Here is a 22,888-nt window from a genome sequence, read left to right as displayed (position 1 = left end):
CTTGTCTGACTCTTCTCGGTGTCCTCCTGCCCCGGCTAGTAGACGATAACGCTGAGGGGCAGAGAGATCGTCACTTATGGTCAAAGCCACCTGTGATAAATGCAGAGCAGGTGAACAAGAGGGAAACGCAGCCAGTGTGCCCAGGGCTGTCCCCTCTTGCTCGTCAGGGAGCCCAAGCTGGCGGCACAGCCCACAGGTGACACCGGGCAAAATGAGCTGTCCCCTGTCGGAGCCGCTGCCTTAAGGGCCTGGCCAGATTCATCTCCTCTGCTCCTGGGCGTGAGCGCTGGGAGCCCGGCGGGAGGTCACAGAAGGCCCTGTGGCTCTGGGACTTGGAATTGCTCTGTCTGTGGTCCCCTGTGCTGGCCTGGGCGCCACCCGGCTGCCTTGACCCCAGGCAGGATTATTTCCAGGGAGAGCCAAGTGGGCGGGGGGGGGGGGGTGGGCAGTGCTCTGGGCGAGGGGCTGGCCCAGGCCCCCGCCAACTCGTGTTCTCCTGCAGAGGTTCACGAGCAAGCAGGATGTGATCCGGCACTACAACATGCACAAGAAACGCGACAACTCCCTGCAGCACGGCTTCATGCGCTTCAGCCCGCTGGACGACTGCAGCGTCTATTACCACGGCTGCCACCTCAACGGGAAGAGCACCCACTACCACTGCATGCAGGTGCCAGGGGCAGGGCCACCCAGGGGCCGGGGCCTGGCTCGGGGGCAGCGGGGGCGCTGCGGGGGGCAGCAGGCGAGCGCAGGGAGTCCTGGGGGCGCGGGCCCCGGGCGGTGTCTGGCAGGGCCAGGGCGGGGCCGTCCCCATGGCCATACTTGGTGCGGGTGAAATTCAGGGAGCTGTTTATACAGACCAGCATTTCTCAGGCTTTAACACCAAGGGGAGCGTTGCAAATGGTTCCTGAGGAGGTTTTTGTTTAATTCTCTGTTTTAATGCCACGCCGAGTCTGGGCTTTTTCAAGGTGTCAGGTCCAGGGGGAGCGACTCGGGGTTGCAAATAGCAGCCGCTGCGCCTCCCCCGGCATTTGTCAGGGGGTTGTTATGGGCTCCGTGGAACAACCTGGGCCAGGAGGAGAGGGGGGCTCTCTCTCTGGGCCCTGAGATGGTGCAGACACTGGCACGGCCCAGCCTTCAAGAGTGCTCAGATTCCACGGGTTTTTACTCAATATGGCAACGCTGCCTGCCTTGGCCCAGCTAGGGTGGGGTGGGGAGGGCCCTGTGCCAGGAAGTGTCCACTGAACGAGTCCCTGGGCCGAAGGTGACTGCCGGGCCCCCAGGCCCAGCCCTGCCCACTGCCAGGGGCTTTCGAGACAGAGCCACGGATCGGGACCCCAAACGCCCCTCGGCGGGACGGGACTCCCACACCTGGCTGTGCTGGGAGGTGCCCGGAGTCCGTGCAGACAACCCAGCCCTCAGCACAGCCCAGGCCTGCAGGGCCCGGGGGGGTCTTCACAGGCTCTGCACAGCCCAGCTGGATGTTTACAGGGGCCGAAGCTCCCCCGAGCAGGGGCGTCTGTGGCCAGCAGAACCGCGGCTCTGACCTTGGCCCGGGGGTGCCTGGCCTCGGTCCCCCTGACGGCCATTCTGCCCCTGCAGGTGGGCTGTAACAAGGTGTATACGAGCACGTCAGATGTGATGACCCACGAGAACTTCCACAAGAAGAACACCCAGCTCATCAACGATGGCTTCCAGCGCTTCCGAGCCACCGAGGACTGCGGCACGGCCGACTGCCAGTTCTACGGGCAGAAGACCACGCATTTCCACTGCAGGTGAACGGGGAGCCCACCAGGGAGGCTGCTTGGCCTGGGGGAGGGAGGGGAGGCGGGGAAGTGGGCCCGTGCGGGGCTCGGGGTCCCGCCTCCCGGAGGCCACAGGCACAAGGGTAGGGGGGCCGCCCCGGGGTTCTCCGGGTCTCCCCCCGGGGCCGAGGCGGGAGCCGGGCAGGACCACCTCCGGGCGCCCCCTCCTCCCCGAGGCCCTGCAACAGCCCCTGCCGTGTCCCGTCCAGGCGCCCCGGCTGCACGTTCACCTTCAAGAACAAGTGTGACATCGAGAAGCACAAGAGCTACCACATCAAGGATGACGCGTATGCCAAGGACGGCTTCAAGAAGTTCTACAAGTACGAGGAGTGCAGGTACGAGGGCTGCGTGTACAGCAAGGCCACCAACCACTTCCACTGCATCCGCGCCGGCTGCGGCTTCACCTTCACGTCCACCAGCCAGATGACCTCGCACAAGCGCAAGCACGAGCGCAGGCACGTCCGCTCCTCGGGCGCGCTGGGGCTGCCGTCCTCGCTGCTGGGCGCCAAGGACACGGAGCACGAGGAGTCGAGCAACGACGACCTGGTCGACTTCTCGGCCTTGAGCAGCAAGAACTCCAGCCTGAGCGCCTCCCCGACCAGCCAGCAGTCCTCCGCCTCCCTGGCTGCCGCCGCCGCCGCCGCCGCCGCCGAGGCCACGCCCGGTGCCGCCAAGCCGCCCAACAGCAAGATCTCCGGGCTGCTGTCCCAGGGCCTGCCCGCTTCCATCCCGCTGGCGCTGGCCCTCTCCAACTCAGGCCTGCCCACCGCCGCCCCCTACTTCCCTATCCTTCCGAGCCGGGGCAGCGCCTCCTTGCCCGTGGGTGCCCCCGGCCTCCTGGGTGCCATGTCGTCCGGGGCAGTGGCCTCGGCGGCAGCCGACACACCCACCCTGGCCGCCTCGGGAGCCGGTGACTCTGCCCCGGCCGCCGCCACCTCTGTCCCGGTGCCCCCCGCCTCCATCATGGAGAGGATCTCGGCGAGCAAGGGCCTCATCTCACCCATGATGGCCAGGCTGGCCGCGGCTGCCCTCAAGCCCTCTGCCACCTTTGACCCAGGTGAGCAGGCCGGGCACTGCCCAGGAAACGAGTGGCTTACGGACCCCGGGAGCCCGCCGCCTCAGATTGCAGAGCAGAGTCGGGGGGTGTTGGAGAGGCGTCTTTCTACTCCTGCACCCACGTCCCCCACGCCCCCAGCCCCCATCCTTGCCTGGTCTCTGCCTCCATCCTGTTTGTTTGCTATTGGGGCCCCCTTGTTCCGGCCTGCCCACCCCCCCCGAGGCAGCTCCGTTCTCTCATCTGTGAAGTGGGGGCCGTAGGCCCGGCCTCACTGGGAGCCTGTGTGTCCCGGGGCAGCTGGTCCTTACCACTCCGCACCCCCCACTTGTCACCCTCCCTCATCGCAAGTCCAGCCGCTGATGAGAGGAGTCCCAGATCCCTGTGCCTCCCTAGGGCCCCCCGTGTCACCTGGAGGGGCAAGGGTCCAGCCAAGCAGCAGGTGGCCACGCGTCAGGGATGCTTGGGATTTACACCCGGCCGGCCCCTCGAGGCCGAGGATAACCTTCCAGTGTCTCCCTCTCCGTCAGTGCCGTCTGGTAGAACTTTCTGCCAGAACGGAAATGTTCTGTCCTGTGCTGTCTGGTATGGCAGCCACTAGTCACCTGTGACTGTTGAGTGCCTGAACTTGGCTCTGTGACTAAGGAACCGGATTTTCGTTGGAATCCCTTTAACTTAGTCACACCTGGCCAGCGGCTGCCATGTTGGACAACGCAGCCAGACCTCCCGAGTCCCACCTCTGGCCTCCCTCTGGCTTACCAAGGGGAGCGGTTCTCCTTCTCAAGTTTTCTACTCTTTTTAAATGTTTTCTCTGATCTCTGGAATTCTTTGGCTTTCTGTTTACCTGGCTCCTCTCCCTGTTCTCCCCCTTCTCGGTACTTAGCTGAGAACAGTCAGCTGTCACTTCAGCCACTCATTCAGCAACCGCCGTGCTTGCTGAGGGCCAGGCACCTCACCGGTGCTGGGGACACGGCAGGGAAGCAGAGTCCTGCCTGGTGGTACTGATGGGGCAGTGGGGGTAGCCTGATCCCGGGCACGCAGCCAGGAGGCGGCGAAGTCCAGACTTGGACCTCAGCGGTCCGGCTCCTGAACCCGCGTGCCCTACTCTGCTGTGAGACCGTCTCAAGACCAGGCAGGACGGAAGGTCCCTGCGGCCTAGCCCAGGGGTCTGCCCAGGTCTCCTAGAGGGCCTGCCAGTGCTTGGCAAGGGGGCTGGGCCATTTCCCAGGGGACCTTGGGCAAGTGACTTCGGGGAGCTACTATCCCATCCCGAGTGGGACATTCCCATCAGCTGGAAGCGTGGAGTGACCCACCTTCCATTCCCAGGTGTGAGGGGGACGGCAGGATGCCCAGGGGCCTTGTGCCTCTGGCCAGACGCCTGTGGGCTGGGGTGGGCCCCACTTTAGGACCACACTGAGCTCAGGGGCCAGACTGTCAAATTCTTTCTTTTTCATTAGAAAAATCTCCTTCCCCCAAAAGAAAGGTCAAGGGAAGGGGGGGGGGCGTTTTCCTTTATTTTTTAATCAAATGCCACTTGCTGTCTGTGAAGCAGCTTTCTGTCAGCTGCAGCGCCTTGGGGCAGATTAATATTTCAGCCACTTGGGGATTGTGGAGAAGGGCTCGGTGGACATGTTCCTGTCAGCAACTTCTTTTCCCCTGCTCTGCTTGGCCTCCCAAATCATCTGCCTACCGAGCTCCAGACTTTCCCCCAATGGCTACACCCCGCCAGCTCCCACCCAGACCCTGGTCCAGCCCAGCCCGGCCACAGTGGGCCTCACATCCCTGCCCTGGACAGCTTGACGGGCGAGGTCACATAGTTTGAACTGCTCTGATTGGCTGTCAGCTCCCATCGCCCTGACACAGCAGATGCCCCTCCTAGGCATGCTCAGTGGAAGGCAGGGCCGTCGCCCCGGCAACAGCGGGCCGGGGACCTGCGGAGGGGCGCAGCTCCCAGTCTAGATCTGCCACTTTCCCTCAGCATTAACAGAGTCTTTAATAAAAGCCTAAGCGGCAGCCCCACAAATTGACTGTGACAGTCAGTGGAGAAAATGAAGGGCCCCCACCCCCGTGCCAGCCCCCTCCCCAGCCTCCCGCCCTTCTCCTCCAGGAGGCCCTGAGCTGGGACAACTTTGACATAATTTTGCAATAATTATCACTTGAAGAATTGCCACACAGGGGTAAGCGTCACAAGCGATCATGTCAGTGGGGAGAATCGCTGACCAGCAGCCAGGGTTCCCCTGGGGCCCCCGGCCCACCCAGCCCACTGCCCTCCCTTCTGGCGGTGGGGGGTTCCGGTCTGTGTCCATAGGAAGCCCTCAGCCCCTCTAACACCATCTTCCCTCCCCTCCCCTGTAGGAAACGGGCAGCAGGCCACCCCCGCCAGGTTCCCCCCGGCCCCGGTGAAGCAGGAGCCCGGTGAGAGCGCTGGCGCCCCGGTTCCCCACGAGGTCTCCCAGGACCGCAGTTTAGACCTGACTGTGAAGGAGCCCAGGTGAGGCGAGGCCAGGCCCCCACCCCACCAGCTCTGCCCCACTGCAGGAGGCTCTTGGGGACAGCACCCTTGGAGCCAGGCCCCACCGAGGCCAGGAGCCAAGCCCTCCCGGCGGGGGTCCTCCTCCAGCCCAGGCAGATGTAGCAGGCGGGGCCGGGGCCTTCGGGATGGGCAGGGATGGGCAGGGAAGGGTGAGTGTCTGGGCTCAGTCCCACGTCTGAGCTAAAGCCCCTTGGTTTGTGTGTTCCAGTAATGAATCAAATGGCCATGCAGTCCCGGCAAACTCGTCTCTTTTATCCTCGCTTATGAATAAGGTAAGAACCATCCATCACACGCCTCCCGTTCCCCCACCCAGAGAAATTAAAGCTATGCTGGGGGGCGGGGGGGAGGTGTTTGTTTTTTAATGTTTTGCCTCTAATAAGATGAGTTTGTACCATTTAAATTTTGAGGCCATTTTTCATCGGATATAATTTCAGAGCCACTGCTTACAAATTAATTTAATGAACTGGCTGAAGAAATATATTCCAGCCTCTGACACCCTTTTTTTCCCTTCAGATGGAGGGCTCCAAAAGCTTTTCCAGAGCCCTCTAACTTCTTTCCCTCTCAGTTATTAATTTTATTTATTTATTTTATATATTTTTTTGTTTGTTTAAAAGGGGGTGGGGGAGGGGCACTAAAGTGGGAGCAAAGCATCAATTTCCACTTTTCGGGTTGAGTAATGGTCTCGGACGCCTTCCACAGAGGTCGCTTCAGAATATTTATTTTAAATAATGCAGGGTCTTTGTAAATTATACATCATCTCCAATATATTTCCCCCCTTCACATGATAAATTTGACTACAGCAAGATTAATTTGGTTACCATACACAAGTGACTGCTGGGGGAGCTGGGCCTGGGCCGGACCTCACGGGTGGGGGTCCCGCTGGGCCCTTGGCAGGGAAGGAGGCTCCCGCCACCCTCTGCCGAGGGCCCCGCGCCCTCTACCTTTCCTCTCTCCTTCCTTGCTCTCCTGCTCTACTTTTCCCTTCTTGGCGGTGGGGGAGCGTATCACTGGCCCCTGTACCCCCTCGTTCCTTCGTGTTGGGGCCCCACACCCCATGTGCGTCAAGCTTTCACACAGGCTCCCCCTCGCCACTCCCCCTCCTGGCCCAGGAGCCCTGAGCCATCTTGATCTCACCCCCTGAGCCTCCCTCCCTCCCTCTCTGCTCCTCTTTTGTGTGCCTTCTCTTGTTCTCAAGGAATTCATAGGGGTTACCCCCCCCCCCCCTCCTCCTGCACTTCTTTTGAAAACCTGGCAAGAAAATAACCAGGGAGCCACAAAGTCTGGGGAAAGCTGGTCTGGTGTGTGCCCAGAGTCCCGGCCTTAGCTTGAGTGATGGATCTTAGCACCACGGGGTTTGTGTGGAGGAGCCGTGGCATCTCCACGTTGCCTTGGGCAGCACCATTCAGAGCGGACTCGGCTGCGGCCAGAGCTGTGCAGGGCCAGGCGCCCTCTCCTCTCCACTGCTCTAGTGCGTTGCAAGAGGCCCAGGCGGCCCAGAGCCGCTGCTGCTCCCACGGCGGCCAGCCAGTCCCAAGCACTGGCCCTGTTCTCTTTGCAGATGTCTCAGGGCAACCCCAACCTTGGCAGCCTGTTGAACATCAAGACAGAAGCGGAGGGCAGCCCCGCCGTGGAGTCCTCGCCCTTCCTGGGCAAGGCCGTGAAGGCGTTGGTTCAGGAGAAGCTGTCCGAGCCTTGGAAGGTGTACCTTCGAAGGTGAGGGGCTCCCTGGCAGAGCAAAGGAGCAGGAAGGGCCACGCCCACCCGTCGTGGTGGCCAGTGCCCCAGGGTCTCCTCTGACCGCTGCTTCCTCTGGCCAGGTTTGGCACCAAGGACTTCTGTGACGCCCAGTGTGACTTCCTTCACAAGGCACACTTCCACTGCGTGGTGGAGGAGTGCGGCGCGCTTTTCAGCACCCTGGACGGGGCCATCAAGCATGCCAAGTGAGTGGGGGTCCCCGGGGCGCGTGGAAACCCAGCCCCTTTCATTCCAGCCTGGCTCCAGGCCGCGTGGGGTTGGGGGCTGCCTGGGTCTCTAGCTGCCTTCCAGGCAGGCGCCGTGTGCTGCTCGCACCGAAACTCAGAAGCTGAGCTAGTTTCTTAGAAGGTACTGCCTGAAAAAGGCAGGCTTCCCCATCCTTCCACCTGCTCAGCCGCCTGGCGGGGTCCTCTGAGCCTGTCCAGGCTCCACCTAGAGACCCTGAGCAGCTGTTTCTGCCCACCCCCCACGCCCCTCCCCCACCAGTGTGGCCAGCAGCTCTACCACAGATGTTCCCTACAGAGCCAGCTGGAAAGACCCCACTCTGACCCAGGCAGAGACCTTAGATGAAGGCCTTTTCCAAGCCACAGTATTGCATTTGTAGATTTTCTTTGACCTAAAAATAATGAAATTAATTTGTAAACCCACTGAGCTGAAAAGCAGCAGGCCAGCCGCCTCTTGTAATTGAACCCAGAACTTGCAGACATTTTAACACAGACCTTGGCTACTGCTGGGCCCCAGCTCAGGCTCCGCTCACTGCTCAGGCAGCCGTTAGTCTGCAGAAGAGCCATCTTCGAGGGCCGAGCGAGACCCACCTTTAATTCTCAGAGCAGATTCTGGAAGCATAGATTCATGCCCCCTGCTGTCCCTGTCCCCTGCTCTGTGTAGGAAGGAGCTAGGGACAGACACAGCAGGAAGATCACAGGAAGACATAGCTAAGGCTGAGCCAGGAGCCCAAGTTCAGAACCAGAGGACACAGCAGCTCTCAGTCCTTCCCTCCTGGTGGCATCACACCTGCTGCTGGGGACTATGTAGGGACACTGGGCCCCTAGGCTCGTGATGGGGTAACGTCCAGGGAAAGGCTACCTGCGCAGGGCCCTCTTCCTCCCCACTGAGCCACTGTTTCTGCCTGTTGCAGCTTCCACTTCCGGACGGAGGGAGGAGCAGTGAAGGGAAACGCAGAGGCTCCCTTCCCCACCTCGGCTGCGGAGACCAAACCTGCCTTGGCCCCCTCGTCCCCTCCAGCGCCTCCTGTCACCACAGCCTCTCTGGAGGGTCCCACTCCCAGCCCGGCTGCCGTGCCCTCCACCCCCACGCTGCTCGCCTGGAAGCAGCTGGCTTCCACCATACCCCAGATGCCTCAGATTCCAGCGTCAGTGCCTCACCTGCCCACTTCGCCCTTGGCAACGACTTCTCTAGAAAACGCCAAGCCCCAGGTCAAACCCGGATTCCTCCAGTTCCAGGAGAAGTGAGTCCCTCGATGAGCCGGGAGTCCCGTGTCCCCCGCGTGTCTCGGGAGTAGGTGCTAGCAAGGGCAGCCGAGGAGGTGCTGCTCCTAACCCTGCAGTGAGCCCGGGCTGTCCCCAGCCTCTCTGGGACACGGTCATCGGACGCTGTCCTTCTAGCCAAAGAAGCTGCTGCTCTGGCCTCACTGTCTGCTCCCCGAGCAGGCAGCCGGGGTGGGAGAAGGTGGTGGTGGTAGGGGCCGCTGTTCCAGAGGGGCAGTGTTGGCGCTGTGAGGACCAGCTTAGGTGGGCCGGGAGTGCTGGGCCTCGCCCGGCAAGGCAGGCTGCATCTCACTCTGGGCCTTGCACCCATGGCTAAGTCTCTGCAGAGCAAGCGAAGTCATGGGTGGGGGGCGAGGGGGCTAGGCCCCCACTCCAGGCCCACACCCGTCCGCACAGTGGTCTGAGCTCTCAGGGGTGGAAGGGACCTTCCTCACTGGATGGTGGTGGCGCCTTGCGGCGAGAACGGTGACTCTGTATCGTTATGTGTGCGGCTTCCTGTTCTCAATAAAAGTAATAAATTGGATGTGAACGTGTACCGCCTGAGTGGCTGGCAGCTGTCCCCCCTCTCTGGGCACCTGGGGCTGGGCCTCTGGCATGGAAGGGGACCTGCGTTCCTCTCCGTCCCTCCCCGAGCTTCCCTTGTTCCGTTCCGCCTCCCCACAGCGGCAGCGCTCTTAGTCTCCCCAGCGCGGTCGGACTCCCACCCCGGGGCCACCGTGGCGGCAGCTGTGGCACCGGCCAGGGCAGAAGGCCGGGGCATGGCGTCCTCCACACCTGTCTGCAGCCCAGGAGGCAGGCCGTGGGGCAGGGCTGCCGCTCACGGGGCAGGCTGGCATGGGGGCTCAGCCCAGCACCCCCCACCCCCCCCCCCACCCCCGAGCCCCACCACTCAGCCGGCTGGTGAGGTTCTCTGGGCGGGAGCCCTGAGCCCCGAGCTGACCCTGGGGGCCCCGGCAGCGGTGCGCCTCAGCGGGACCTGACACCAGGCGCACACTCCCCCTGGCCAGGGCCCCGAGGGAGCAGAGCTTCCGGGTAGGGCTGCCCACCCATCTGCACCCTGTCAGTCAGCCACACCCAGGGCAGTGCCTGTGCCACGCCAGCCAGGCCCTCACTGGCGCCCCGCCAGGGCTGGCAACGCCATCTCTCATTTTCACATCCAAGAGGTTATTGCAGCCGCCTTATCTATAATCCTGAGGTGTGGCCGTGGAAACTACGTGTCCCAGCATGCAATGCTCTGGGCAGGCTGCACACCGCAACCCTTTCTGCACCAGCCGAGCTCCAAAAAGAAGGCAGGAAAGCATGCTGGGATCTGTAGTCTCCTCTGGCCGAGGCCACTGGTTGAGCAGGAAGGCAGCCCCGGGGGCCCTTCCTCTGGGCCACACCGCAGGGGATTAGGGAGCAGAACCCCGACTCGACCAATGTCAGGATGTCGGCGGGGAGGGCTCTGGGAACGCCGATGACCTTCTGGGCTGTGGTTTCCTTCCAGCGACCCTTGCCTCGCCACGGACTGCAAGTACGCCAACAAGTTCCACTTCCACTGTCTCTTCGGGAACTGCAAGTACGTCTGCAAAACCTCCGGCAAGGCTGAGTCCCACTGCCTGGACCACATCAACCCCAACAACAACCTGGTGAACGTGCGAGACCAGTTTGCGTACTACTCACTTCAGTGTCTCTGTCCCAACCAGGTCAGCCCCGGGGACAGGTGCGGGCGGGGGCCTGGGGCCCAGGGTGGGGGGCAGGGAGGCACGGGGCCCAGGGTTGGCTCCTCCCGGCAGGGATGCATCACGTCTCTCACGCCCGTTTTGAATTGGCCTCGTCCGGACTCTGCAAAGGGCACTGTCTTGCCCCTGGGCCCCTGGAGGCCCCTGGGCAGGGGTCCAGATTGGTGCTCAGTTGGTGACGTCTGTCATTGCATCCCAACTCTCCGTGCACTTGGCATCATTCTGCCCATCCTGGAACTTACGCTCCCTTTCCCCAGAGGCCTAGAATTTTAAAATAGGCCCATTGGACAGCTAGAGATTGAACTGTCCGTGCCCCAGAAAGGAAGGGCAGATCAAGTTCACCATAAAGGCCTACCCCAAGACTGGTAGGGGCTGTTTGGCAGAGTGCCTTGAGAAGGAGTCTGATCCTAGAGCTGGGCATTCCAGAGAAGAGTGCTAGGCCAGATTAGTGATGTCTGCCTTAAGGCCAAGCCTCCAGAGAGGAGTGCTAGGATAGATTAGTGATGTCTGCTCTGGGTGTGGAATTAGAAATGGGTGGCACGATTACCAGGTAGGATGTTTTGGTCAGATTCCAAAAGGGACATACCGCTTTTTAACACGTGAAAGGCCTACACCCAGTTGTGTTTTCTGATTTGAGCACGGAAGAACAAAGGGCCTGCCACGCCCAGAGCCGTGGGCCCGGTGGGAGCTCAGAGAAGTGGTCAGCCTGGCCCTGACCCTCCCGTCCCTCCCTGCAGCACTGCGAGTTCCGGATGCGTGGACACTACCACTGCCTCCGGACCGGCTGCTACTTTGTGACCAACATCACCACCAAGTTGCCGTGGCACATAAAGAAGCACGAGAAAGCCGAGCGGCGGGCAGCCAACGGATTCAAGTACTTTACCAAGCGCGAGGAGTGTGGCAGGCTAGGTACTGAGGGCCGCGGGTGGGGGGGAGAGACTTGCAGCAGGTGGCAAGGTTGTGGCTCTGGTGGCCCCGGCCACCTCTCCTGGTACCCACCTCTTGTCCCTGCACGTCAGACTCTGTGTTGTGTTAAAAATGCCACTGATGTCACAGGCCAGGCATCATCAAACAGGGGAAACTGTCAAAACACGGAGAGCCCAGGAATAGGGGTGTGAGTGCCTCAGAGCACTCCGCCTACATCCGGGGAAAATGCCTGGGGCCTCGTCATCAGAGTCAGGCCTTGGACTTGGTGCTCTTTCCTGTTCTCTCAAGAGGGAGTGCGGATAACATAGGAGCCCCTGATGCTCCTCGCTCTGGGATCTCTTTCCCTGGCTCTAACTGCAAGGGCTTTTCCAGAACGGCCCCTGGTTTGTTTGCTCATTCAGCAGATACCTGTCGAGGAAGAGCGGTGTGCAGGGCTCCGTGCTGTTGCGGGAGGTGGCGGGGGTGGTGGCAGCTCAGGGTTTTGAGCGTCTTCTCTGGCCAGCACCGTGCTTGGCGGTGGGGGTCTGGTAGGACAAGCATGTACACTGTGGATCGGCCCAGAGCATCTGTGACCTGGGGTGACCCGGAAGGAGGTGGCCATGGGGCTGGGAAGGAGGCCACAGACGGCCCTGAACTTCGAAGCAGATGCCAGGGAGCTGAGTCTGCTGTTGAGAGCTGGGCCCTCGTCAGGGAAGCCGCCCGGAGCCCTGGACCCGACCGGGGCCTCCCGAGTAGCTCCCTGGCCCCAGCTTGCCCTGAGGATGCCTTTGGGCGGGGGGCAGACCCCACCCACCTGCCCCAGGATGGAGCCACACGTTCACAGGCCTGCAGATGTGGGGTAGGAATCTGCCAGGAAAAAACTGGAAACTGGAAGGCAGGTGGCAGCTAGGCAGGCCGGGCACAGACAGCTGGGCCGCAGGCCAGGCCTGTTGTGACTCAGGTGGTCATAGCAGCAGGGCCTTGGGGGAGCAGAGGTGGGGCCGTTGGCTGCCGCAGACTGGCCCTTCCACAGGGGCAGGGTGAGATACTCCGCGACTGCCAGAAAAGACAGGAAACAAACCTTTCTTTCAAGTATTAATTCAAAAAGAATTCGTGGCCTGGGAGAGGGTTGGTAACCATGGCAACAGATGTCAACATTTGGTGGCCTGTGCCGTCCTCGGGCTCAGTTTACGGGGGTCAGGGTATTCCGTAGTCGTCGGTATTTACTCAGCTTCGGGTGTTTTTGGTGATAGTTGGGGCCAAACAAAGCTGGGGGATGATATAAGACACCTGGCCAGCCCCGGCGCCATGGCAACGGGCAGGCCTTCACCTGCCCTTTGCTGACACTGTTGCAGTCTTGCCCGCTGTTTGTTCTCAGCCCAGAGCGAAGCCGAGGTGGGTGGGGGCGGGGCAGAGGTCCACACAGGTCTGGGGGCAGGCACCCGGGCTCCCCAGAGATGTGGAGACAGGTGGCTTGCCGGGAGGGGGCCGACCTGGTGGACGGGTCATTAGGGTCTCTCGCCCAGAAACCCCGGGACCTCTCAGCGAGAGGGGGCAGGGGATGGGGCCCAGCCTCGCCACTGTCACCTGCCCCCGCGCCAGGCCAGAGGAGAGGGTGGGCCCGGGCCCTGGCCAGCCGGAGAGCCTAGGACCTCCTCCCCCGGGGGTGGGGTGGGTACAAGCCCTCCTCAGAGGAATGCCACCACGGGGCACGTGTCCCCTCCCCAGACACCATCTGCCCGTTGGCCACCCTCCCCTGAGCCCAGGAGGTACGGTGGGTGCTGTGCACACTGGCCGGGGGAAGCTCACGGCCGGCGGGGCTGTGTCCGCAGGCTGCAAGTACAACCAGGTGAACAGCCACTTCCACTGCATCCGGGAGGGCTGCCAGTTCTCCTTCCTCCTCAAGCACCAGATGACCTCCCACGCCCGGAAGCACATGCGGAGGATGCTGGGCAAGAACTTCGATCGCGTGCCCCCCTCCCAGGTGAGCGCCCAGGGTGCCCAGCAGGCGTCGCTGCGTCCCGCCCGGAGGGCAGCCTGCCTGCCCCCACTGTGGGCGGCGTGGCCCCCGCCCAGCTTCCTCAGGGTGCCCCTTCTTCTTTCAGGGCCCCCCGAGCCTGATGGACACGGAGACAGATGAGTACATGGATTACACGGGCTGCAGCCCGGGCGCCGTGTCCTCTGAGTCGCCCACCATGGACCGGAGCTGCTCCAGCACCCCCGTGGGCAACGAGAGCACGGCGGCAGGTGAGCACACGGCCGGGCAGCGCCGCGACAGCGCAAGCAGCGGGCCAGGAGGAGACATCGGGGGCCAGGAGCTTTCCGGCCCAAGGCACCGCAGGGTCCATCTTAGGGTTCGTGGTCACGTGGCCTCAAAGGAGGACAGAGCCAGCCTTAGTGTGCGGTAGGGCCTGCTGGTCTGGGGGACACAGGTCACTGAGGCCCCCTCCTGCCCGCACTCAGCCCTTGGCTTCGGCTTCCAGGAGAGGAGCTGGGCTCGTCCTCAAGGGCAGGGGGGCCGGGGACCTGCCAGGGCCCAGGTCCCGGGCACGCGGCCTTCCTTCTGGCCCTTCTGCCATCGTCCCAAATCTCAGTCCCTGGACCCCAAACTGGGGTCGCACCAGGGCCGGGCTCTGCCGCAGGCCCTCTCTGAGCCCACCACGGCCTCTCCCTGCGCAGCCTCCCCTCCCCCGTTCTCTCCTCCTCCTGCCACCTCCTTCCCCACTCTTCTCTCGTGGCGCTTCTCTGCTCGTCATCTGTCCACGTGTTTTCATATCATACTTGCTTCTGCCATCGGGTTTCTCATTTTGGTTCTTTTTTGTTTGTTTTTTCTTTGTTTTGGTTTTCTTTTTTTTTTTTTCTTTTTTTTTTTTCTGCTTTTCTCCACCCTCTCCAGGCTGCCCGGCTCCTCCTCCTCCTCCTCTTCCTCCTCCTGCTGCCGCTGGTGACGAGGCTGCCCGTGTGGCTCCGCAGCCCCCACTGACCCCATCCTTCTCAGCGGCCGTGCTCCGGGCGCCCCTCCCTTCCCTCCCATGCCTCTTTTCTCCGCCCTGTCTCTCATACTCTCTGCTCAGTGCCACTCTCGGAGCCACCCGGGGCCTGGGCCACCCGGTCGGCAGCCCGCCCCGCCTCCCGCCCGCCACAGCCACCGCAACTCCAGTAAAAAGTGACGTCCCCCTAGTTCAGGATGCTGCAGGTAACTCGCACATGCCTTCTTGCCAGTGTGTGTCACCTCCGCTGACCCTCAAGGCCATGGTCTGGGACCTGACCTTTTCCTGTGACCTGCTGGGGCGAGGACAGGGCCACCCTGCGTCCCTCACAGCCCAGCACCCCCCAAAACCAGAGAGCCCTGTCTCTGTCCCGAGGACAGCTCCTCTGGACTCCTGCTCAGCATTGGGTCCAGGCAGGGCCCTGACACCAGCCTGACCCCCTCCCAGCCCTGGAGCCAAGCAGGAAGAGGGAGTCCCTGTGGCTCAGGCCCCAGGCAGTGCTCAATGGCAGGGGAGCCTCCAGTTCCCACCCCACCCCCCACCCCTACATATCTGACGCCCCGCAGGGCTGGGATCCGCCAGCCCCTCGCCTCTGCTGTGGCCATCACCGCAGCCCTGCACCTTCCTTCACTCATTTTTGCCTCATGTTCTGCTGAGTGCCAGGCCAGTGCTGTGCCAGAGAGGCAGAAGGTCTCCCTTCTGGAATTCTACCTGTGGAAGGCTGTCACTGCCATAACCACACTGAGCCCTGTGCCCTCAGACCCAAAGCAGCCACTTCTCACTCACCTGGATCTCCAGGCCCCACACCCTCCCTTGTCCTGCGCCACGCACCCCCACACCGTTGCCGCCCTTGGTTTCTCTTCACCTGCCAAGGTGGGGGGTGACTGGGTCCGTTCCCTAAATGGACGACGCGGCACAGTGGTGCCGTGGAGGCCGGATATTCTAGGCAGGTTCGGGGCAGGCTGAGCAGGTCAGCCACATGGGAGAAGCCTGGAGAATACCCACCCTTGGCCCTGGGTAGGGCCAGCCCCTGAAGGTTTCTCTCTCATTCCTAGGGTGTGAGGCCGGGAATGCCAGGGTTGTTGTCCCTCCCCCAGCTGCCTGTGCAGTGCCAGGGGCTGCTGTCCCCTCACGCCACAGCAGCAGGGCCACTCTCAACCAGGCAGCCCTGGCCATGAGCCATCCGAAGTCCAGGGCGCTGTTGGGTCCGGTTGGGAGGGCACAGATGGGAACCCGTCTGCTGGCTGAACCCCTGCTCCAGCCCCGGTCCCTCAGAAGAGCTGCCCTCTTCTGGCTTACTGGGGGCAGAAGACCCCCACAAGACTTGAAAGAATCTTCTGGCACCAAAGGGAAGGTGTCCCTCAGGGCAGGGCGTTACGGGTCCAAACAGCCCCAGGGCGCTGGGCATCCCTGCGGGAAGTAGGTAGGTCCCCTGTGCAGACAGGTGGGCAGCCGGGGAAACTGGTTAGCCGGCCGGGAGAAGGAGCCCGCCTGTCCCTCATTAGAGGCGGGTTCGTGATGGCATCCTGGCGTCCGTCCAACCTGGGTAATTACACTCTGCCGACCTAGATTCCCCCTTCAGCTTCAATTAGCGCCAGGATGCGTCCTCACTTCCCACCCAAACTGGCCAGGAAGCGGCCACCACATCCCCCGGGTTGCTTGCTCTGCCGCACGAGGGGCGGATGCCTGTGTGGTCGTCCTGCAGACAGGGGATGACGCAAGGGGAAGCCTGGGGGCTCCCTGGTTCTTCGGGGGAGGGGGAGGGGGAGAGGCCCCCAAAGTCTGGGGAAGCCGACCCCCAGCGCCGCCCTCCGGCCACCATGCGGAACCGGGGACCCTGCGTGGGTGTGAAAGGCTCCCCGGCACGCGCTGACCTCCCCCGGCCCCTCCGCAGGGAACACCATCTCCATGCCCACAGCCTCCGGGGCCAAAAAGCGCTTCTGGATCATCGAGGACATGTCGCCGTTCGGCAAGCGGCGCAAGACAGCCTCCTCGCGGAAAATGCTGGACGAGGGCATGATGCTGGAGGGCTTCCGGCGCTTCGACCTCTACGAGGACTGCAGGGACCCGACCTGCCAGTTCTCGCTCAAGGTCACGCACTACCACTGCACGCGGGAGAACTGTGGCTACAAGTTCTGCGGACGCACGCACATGTACAAGCACGCGCAGCACCATGACCGCGTGGACAACCTCGTGCTGGACGACTTCAAGCGCTTCAAGGCCTCGCTCAGCTGCCACTTCGCCGACTGCCCCTTCTCGGGCTCCAGCACGCACTTCCACTGCCTGCGCTGCCGCTTCCGCTGCACCGACAGCACCAAGGTGACGGCGCACCGCAAGCACCACGGCAAGCAGGACGTGATCAGCGCGGCGGGCTTCTGCCAGTTCAGCTCGAGCGCCGACTGCGCCGTGCCCGACTGCAAGTACAAGCTCAAGTGCTCGCACTTCCACTGCACCTACCCGGGCTGCCGCCACACGGTCGTGGGCATGTCGCAGATGGACTCGCACAAGCGCAAGCACGACAAGCAGGAGCGCGGCGAGCCACCCGCCGCGTCCCCGGGCCCCGCCGTCGGCCTGGACGGCGCGCTGTCGCTGGGCACCGAGCCCGGGGCCCCCCTGCTCTTCCTCCCGCCCGCCACCGCCGCCGCCGCCGCCGCCGCCGCCGCCGCCGCTTCCGCGGGCCTGGGGCTGGGGCTGGGCGATGCGGGCGACCCCGGGGACCCCGGCCCGCCCGACGGCCCCGGGCCCCGCGACGGCCCCGCTGCACCCGCGCCCGGCCCGGTGGCGGCTGGGGAGTCGTCGCAGGAGGACGAGGAGGAGGAGCTGGAGCTGCCCGAGGAGGAGGCGGACGACGACGAGGACGACGACGAAGACGACGACGACGACGAGGAGGACGACGACGACGACGAGGACGACGACGAGGACCTGCGCACCGACTCGGAGGAGTCGCTGCCCGAGGCGGCGGCGGCGGCGGCGGCGGCGGCGGCGGGGCCGGGGGCGCGGAGCCCAGAGCTGGCGGCCCCGGCGCCCGCCACAGCGTCGCCCTAGCCCGCCCGTCGGGGACGCCTCGCCCGCCCCCCTCCCGTGGTGGCCATTGTGATTCCTTTTGTAAGAGATGCTATTTATCTGTAACGCTGCCCCCCCCCCCCGCCCCCGCCAGAGCTACGCGATCGCACCCGGTGCCGGCGTGGGGAGGCGCTCCGGGCTCGGGGCGGCCCCGCCGGTGCTTCCGGACCCCGAGTCCGTCTCAGGACAGAGGCGGGGGCCTCCCTCTGGTGCTCCGGGGCCGCCCCCGCCCCGCCCGCGGCGCGCGGCCAGCGGCTGGAAGGACAGGCTGCGAGCGACCCTCCTCTGGCCGCACTTCGGGGATCTTCTTCAGGGAAACAGAAGGTGCTCTTGTCCGGGGTGGGACCGAGGAGCGGGGGCCCTGAGGGCGAGGCGGGCGCGCAGACACCCGGGCAACCGCCCCGCGCGCCCCTCCCCGCGGCCGGACCCCGGGCCCCGCGACCACGCCGGTGGGATTCCTCATTGCTCAGGACTGGGAAGGGCGCCGGGGGTCACCGCGACCCCCAGCCCTCACCCCCAGAGGCGGGCCCCACTAGCATCTGGCAGGGCCTCCCATTCACGCAGCTAAGACCCTCCCTCCTGGCCCCGGCGGGCGGGGGAGGGAGGGGCAGAGGCGCCAGCGCCGGCGACACTGCAGGGACCGCGGAGGAAACCTCACGGAATTGGCAGAGCCGGGGCGCTGGGCCCCGCCGCTGGGCCCTGCCCCGGTGTCTGCTCCCGAGGGCTGGGGCCTGGAAGAGGCGCGTCTCGGCCGCCCGGGGACTCCCAGGCCCCAGCCTCTGCCCACGGAGGGCTGAGGCTGTGTCCGCTTCCATACCTAAGAGCGGCAGGTGCTGGCGTGCTGGGCCCGGCAGGGGTCTCAGCCACCCACGTGGTGGGAACAGGAAGGATACCACTGTTTGGGGCTTTAATATTCAAAATGGGGAAAAAAATGCGAGAAAGTTGTACAGTATTTTTCCTGTAAAGGTTATTATTCTACATAGAACAAAAAGAAAAAAAAAGGCAGGTGGGCCGCGAGAGCACAGGCCCGCCTCGGACCAGCCCTGAGGTTGGAGACCGAGTGCAATCGCTCACGTGGGATTTCGTTTCGCATTTATTTTAGAGGCCTTACCAGTTTGAGGCTGTCTTTACACTAGCACTGACGGGAGCTGCGTGATTCCAACTTTTAACTTGAATTTTGTAGAAACAAGAAAAAGGACTATTACTGTTGATACAAGTTTGTAGTTAACATTTGAGTTTTTCTCTATTGGTTATGCGTGTGGCTTTATAGGGCTTTTTTTTTTTTTCCCCTCAGTTTTTATTCTTTTGTTTGGGATGCTTCTTTGCCAGTGCAACCCACCCAGACTTGGGTCGCTTTTCAAAACACCCCCACTTCCTGGAGAGGATGAGGCCACCAAGCCCAGTTTGGGGGGGTGGGCGCCTGGCTGGTGCACACCAGGCCACGGGCTCTGAGGGCGACAGGGACCCAGCACAGGCGACCCAAGCTTCCCGTGTCTCCAGTCCCGGCCACCAGCCTGGCTCAGGTTGGACCCTGAGACTCTGTCACAGGGAGAGAGCCAAGCCCAGCCTAGAGGAGGCCTGTCTCCCAGAACCTCCTCCCCACAGATCTCCAAGGGGAGCCCCACCTGATGGTGGGGAGGTGGGCACTGGTTTTCTTTTTTTTTCTTTTTGTCCTTGTGTGTGTGTGTGTGTGTGTGTGTGTGTGTGTGTGAGTGTGTGTGTGTGTGTGTGTGTGTGTGTGTCCTCTTGGCTGCCCACAGCCAGAGAGCCGGGATCATCTGCACTGGACAGAGGGAGCAGGGAGGGAGGAGTGGTCAGACGGAGCGTACCTGATTCAACAGGGAGCAAATCGTTTCCTAAAACGTGTCCCCTACCAGAGCCTCCTGAATTCTGTGGGCGCCTCGCGCTGCTGCTGACATTCGCCCAGGCTCTGTGCCCTACCACAGAGCTGCTGGGTGTGTGGAGGGAGTTTTGTAAAGGAAAAAAAACAAAAGCAAAAAACAAAACACAAAAACATTTTTCAATGTAGCAAAATTAAACAAAACAAGACAAAAAAAAAGACAAAAAAAAAAGAAAAAAGAAAAAAGAAGATGCCGACAGTGGGAAGTCTAGCCTTTTGTAAACTCCATATTGCACACTAGGACTATAAGCCATTGCTAGCTCATTTTGAATTTTAATGTGTAATTTTTGTTTTATTTTCTTTCTGTGGGGAAAACAATGCTTGATCCACCAATGCTCTTTTTAATGTTTTATAACTATGTATGTGTATATATATAAATATAAAATAATATGTATGCACATATGTGTGTGTATATATCTATATGTATATACATATATAGATATATAGAGATATATAGAGAGGTTTTGAGACGAAAAATGCAGAACGTGAAAACCGAACTGAACAGCGTGTGCTCTGATTACTTGAATCTGGTCTCCTCGGCACCTGGTTATTAAGAACTGAATATTTTTCCACTTGAATTTAGTGCTATTAGAAATTTAATATATGTGTTTTATTTATTTGATTTTTTTTTTTTTTGCATGACTGATGCAAGGTTTGACATTTTCACTCAATAAAAACTGGAAAAAAAAAAATCTATCAAGGTATCTTTTATTTTTAAAATCAGCCTCAAGTGGCTGGCAGTGATCGGGCCACGCAGGATGGCACAACCATGGCCCGGCTTCATGTGCCACGCAGGATGGCACAACCGTGGCCCGGCTTCATGTGCCAGGGCAGGGACGAGGGGAGGGAGTCGGTCACTCCCCAACCCTGGCAGGAAAGGGGCAGACCAGTTTGGCCCTGGGATGGGGCCGAGTTCCCCCAGGTTGCCGGGGACAGGCGGTGGGGAGCTCGGGTCCTGAGCTCCGGAAGGGTGGCTTCCTTCCCCGGCGCTGCCTGAAGCCCCCCGAGTGAGGCTCAGGGGCTGCCGGAGGGCAGAACTGACTGGCCTGGTAGCCCCAGGCCTCGGGCAAAGGCTCCCCACCCCCCCACCCCCCCCCACCCCCCCACCCCGGCCCCAGACCCCGGCCAGCCCCAGCCTCCCGCAGCCGGGGCTACCGGGCAGGCGCTTGGCAGGGTCATCCTTTGCCGCCTCCTTCGGCTCCTTCCTTCTTCCTGCAGGGACCTGCCTAGGCTGGGAACGGCGCGTACCCGGATCCGATCCGGATGCTGGCTCGGCTCCTGCCTGGAGCACGTGGGGGCAGAGCCAGAGGGAGCCGATTCCTAGGTCTGCAGCCACCAGCCCCAGGCCTGAGCTGCCGGCCCTGTGGCCCATGGGGCCTCCCCCAGAAGCGTGGATGGCGCAAATACAGCCACTGGGCCTCGCCCAGAGCACAGGCCTCATGCCTCGTTCACCCTGACATTTCTAAATGGTGACCTGCTTTCCCATCAAACCTCATCACCTACACCACCTTGCCGGTCTTGCCCTGAGCTGACCTCCTCCCAGGTGGCCGAAGCATCCCAGGGCCCCGGGGCGGGGATGTGTGTGGGATCCAAGTTCTTCCACTTTGAGCAGCTCGCCGGGTGTCAGGCTGCTGTGATGAGCACACCCACCTCCCAGAGAAGGGAACCAGCGGGGTGGGAAGGTGAAGCCCTAAAGAGCCCCTCTCCCCTGGCTGGGCACCAGTGGGAGGAGGGGCGCGGGGGCGGCGGCGGGGGGGGGGTGCCCCCCCCACCTGAGTCCACACCCTCCCAGCACCCTGCTCACTGTCGTTTCCACCACAAAAGCCTCATTCCCAACCCAGCCCCAGCACAGAAGGCCCTTTTCTTCTTTCTTCCTGGAACGCAGCCCACAGGCTATTTACATAAATATGTTTGTAACAGACGCGAAAATATATACTTTTTTCTGTCTTATTAAAATGTTCAAGTTGGAACTCGCCTATTGTTTGTGGCTATCTCGATTCTGTTAAATAAAACAGTGACTAATTTATGGGATAAAACACAAGTTCAACAAATTAAAACCATTATTGGAGCTTCACAGGCCCTGGTGGGCCAAGCGGCCCTCCCGTGGGGCCGGGGTGGGGAAGGCGCAGAGCCAAGCCCAGACCTCAGCTGGGTGACTGGGTGGCGTGACCCCAGGGCCGCCTTTGGGTGCTGGGGCAGGGGCAGGGGCCCACCGAGGCTCTCAGGGACTCCCATCTTCAGCTGCCTCTCAGGGGCCTCCTGGGGCCCAGGGGAGGGAGGAGAGACTCAAGGCGGACCCCCTAAAAGGCCCCCTCCCTGGCTTCCCCCAGGCCTTCGGGGCCCAGATGGATCTCAGCAGAGTCACACACGATGGACAGGAGGGAGGCCCAGCCTGGCCGAGGGCAGGGCCGGCTTCCAAACTGGACTCATGGACAAGGCAGGCCCCAGGGCCCCGAGAGACGAATCAGGAGGGCCTTGCGCCCGGCCCAGGGACGGGGGACCCCTCCAAAGAGCCTCAGGGGGACAAGAACCTGTGACCCATCGGGACGCTGCACCAGGCCAGCTCACTGCCCTGAGTCCCAGGCACCGCCCCACAGGAGGGCAGAGAGGAGTGGCCACATCGCCCTCGATGAGACCGTGTCCCCGCCCCCAAGTGGGCGGTGAGGCTTGCAGCTGCAGGGGCACGCACCCCAGGGGCGCCGAGTGGGCCTGGGCCCCACCACACTCCCTGTGGCTTGTTGGACTCGGTAGGAAATGCAGTAAAACGTGTTTTCCTTCTTGGATTTAATTGGCTGTGGTGCTGTGATGCTCCTACACCCAAACTGGGGCAAATTCAAGAGTTTTGTAACCTCTTGGAAAGAGCCAGAACCAGCTGCACAGGCTCACGCTGAGCTCAGTGGCCTGCCCACCTCCCACAGACCTGGCCCGGCTTGGGTGCTACCAGCCGCTGAGTCATACATGGGAGTCGGGCCTCGGCACTCATGAGTGGCCGTGCCCCCTCCCGCCTGGACCCATGGCGACAGGCCAGCCCCCTCCCTAGGCCACGTGGCCAGCCCGCCCTGTCAACTTGGGCGATGGCAGCTCGAGCACCAGCCTTCGTGAGGCGGCCCCGGCCCCACAGGCTGGCTTGGCCCGCGGCCAGGGCACAGCAGGTGGCAGGCGAAGAGGCGTCCGGGGAGCAAGGTGGACAGTCGGGCCCTTCAGATGGGCCGGAACCCTGGGGACCTTGTGGGACCGGGCCTGTGCCACCCTCGCAGGGAGGAGCCGCCCCACCCTCTCCGGCAGGCCAGACAGGAAGCAGCTCCCAGGAGGCCCGCAGCCAGCACGGGAGGCAGATGGTGATGAGCAGCCTGACCCAGCTGCTCCTGCGAGCCCTGTACCCTGTGCCCCTCAGAGGGTGACATATGGCTTCAGAAAGACCAAAGCTTTTTCCCCACCAAAGGATCCCCTCGGCCCTGGCCAGAGCCCTCCTCAGACCTGGGTGCTGCACCCTGGAACCTAGAAGGCATCCGGGAAACTGCTAGTGCCTGGAAACGATTCTCCCAGGACTGCCGGGCTGGGGGTGCAGAGGGCTGGGCATCGGAGTTTCCAGGGAGTATTTAACAACGTGGCCCTGTCACCATAAAGCAGATCCTTCCAAGACTTGTCAGGAACAA

General features: G+C 62.2%; 1 protein-coding gene across 4 annotated transcripts in view; it reads left to right on the top strand.

Annotated features, from left to right (window-relative positions):
* CASZ1 (castor zinc finger 1) overlaps nucleotides 1–19,391 on the top strand; it is a 149,110-nt gene extending 129,719 nt beyond the window's left edge. For 3 of the 4 annotated variants that reach the window (XM_045482145.1, XM_045482146.1, XM_045482144.1), the window contains 14 exons: nucleotides 503–667; nucleotides 1,600–1,772; nucleotides 2,012–2,859; nucleotides 5,212–5,347; nucleotides 5,598–5,661; nucleotides 6,948–7,102; nucleotides 7,207–7,329; nucleotides 8,283–8,612; nucleotides 10,139–10,337; nucleotides 11,111–11,282; nucleotides 13,112–13,263; nucleotides 13,385–13,526; nucleotides 14,176–14,475; nucleotides 16,164–19,391. In XM_045482145.1, coding sequence (XP_045338101.1) covers nucleotides 503–667; nucleotides 1,600–1,772; nucleotides 2,012–2,859; nucleotides 5,212–5,347; nucleotides 5,598–5,661; nucleotides 6,948–7,102; nucleotides 7,207–7,329; nucleotides 8,283–8,612; nucleotides 10,139–10,337; nucleotides 11,111–11,282; nucleotides 13,112–13,263; nucleotides 13,385–13,526; nucleotides 14,176–14,475; nucleotides 16,164–17,314 — 4,110 coding nt within the window. In that variant the 3' untranslated portion in view covers nucleotides 17,315–19,391. The remainder of the gene's footprint in view (nucleotides 1–502; nucleotides 668–1,599; nucleotides 1,773–2,011; nucleotides 2,860–5,211; nucleotides 5,348–5,597; nucleotides 5,662–6,947; nucleotides 7,103–7,206; nucleotides 7,330–8,282; nucleotides 8,613–10,138; nucleotides 10,338–11,110; nucleotides 11,283–13,111; nucleotides 13,264–13,384; nucleotides 13,527–14,175; nucleotides 14,476–16,163) is intronic. The other variant, XM_045482147.1, reaches the window with a different exon arrangement.
* The last annotated feature ends 3,497 nt before the right edge of the window (nucleotides 19,392–22,888 follow it).

This window comes from Leopardus geoffroyi, chromosome C1 (genome assembly GCF_018350155.1).
Source record: "Leopardus geoffroyi isolate Oge1 chromosome C1, O.geoffroyi_Oge1_pat1.0, whole genome shotgun sequence".
NCBI classification, from domain to species: Eukaryota; Metazoa; Chordata; class Mammalia; order Carnivora; family Felidae; genus Leopardus; species Leopardus geoffroyi.
The sequence above is the reverse complement of the archived record's forward strand: the minus strand, read 5'-3'. Positions and strand labels throughout refer to the sequence as shown.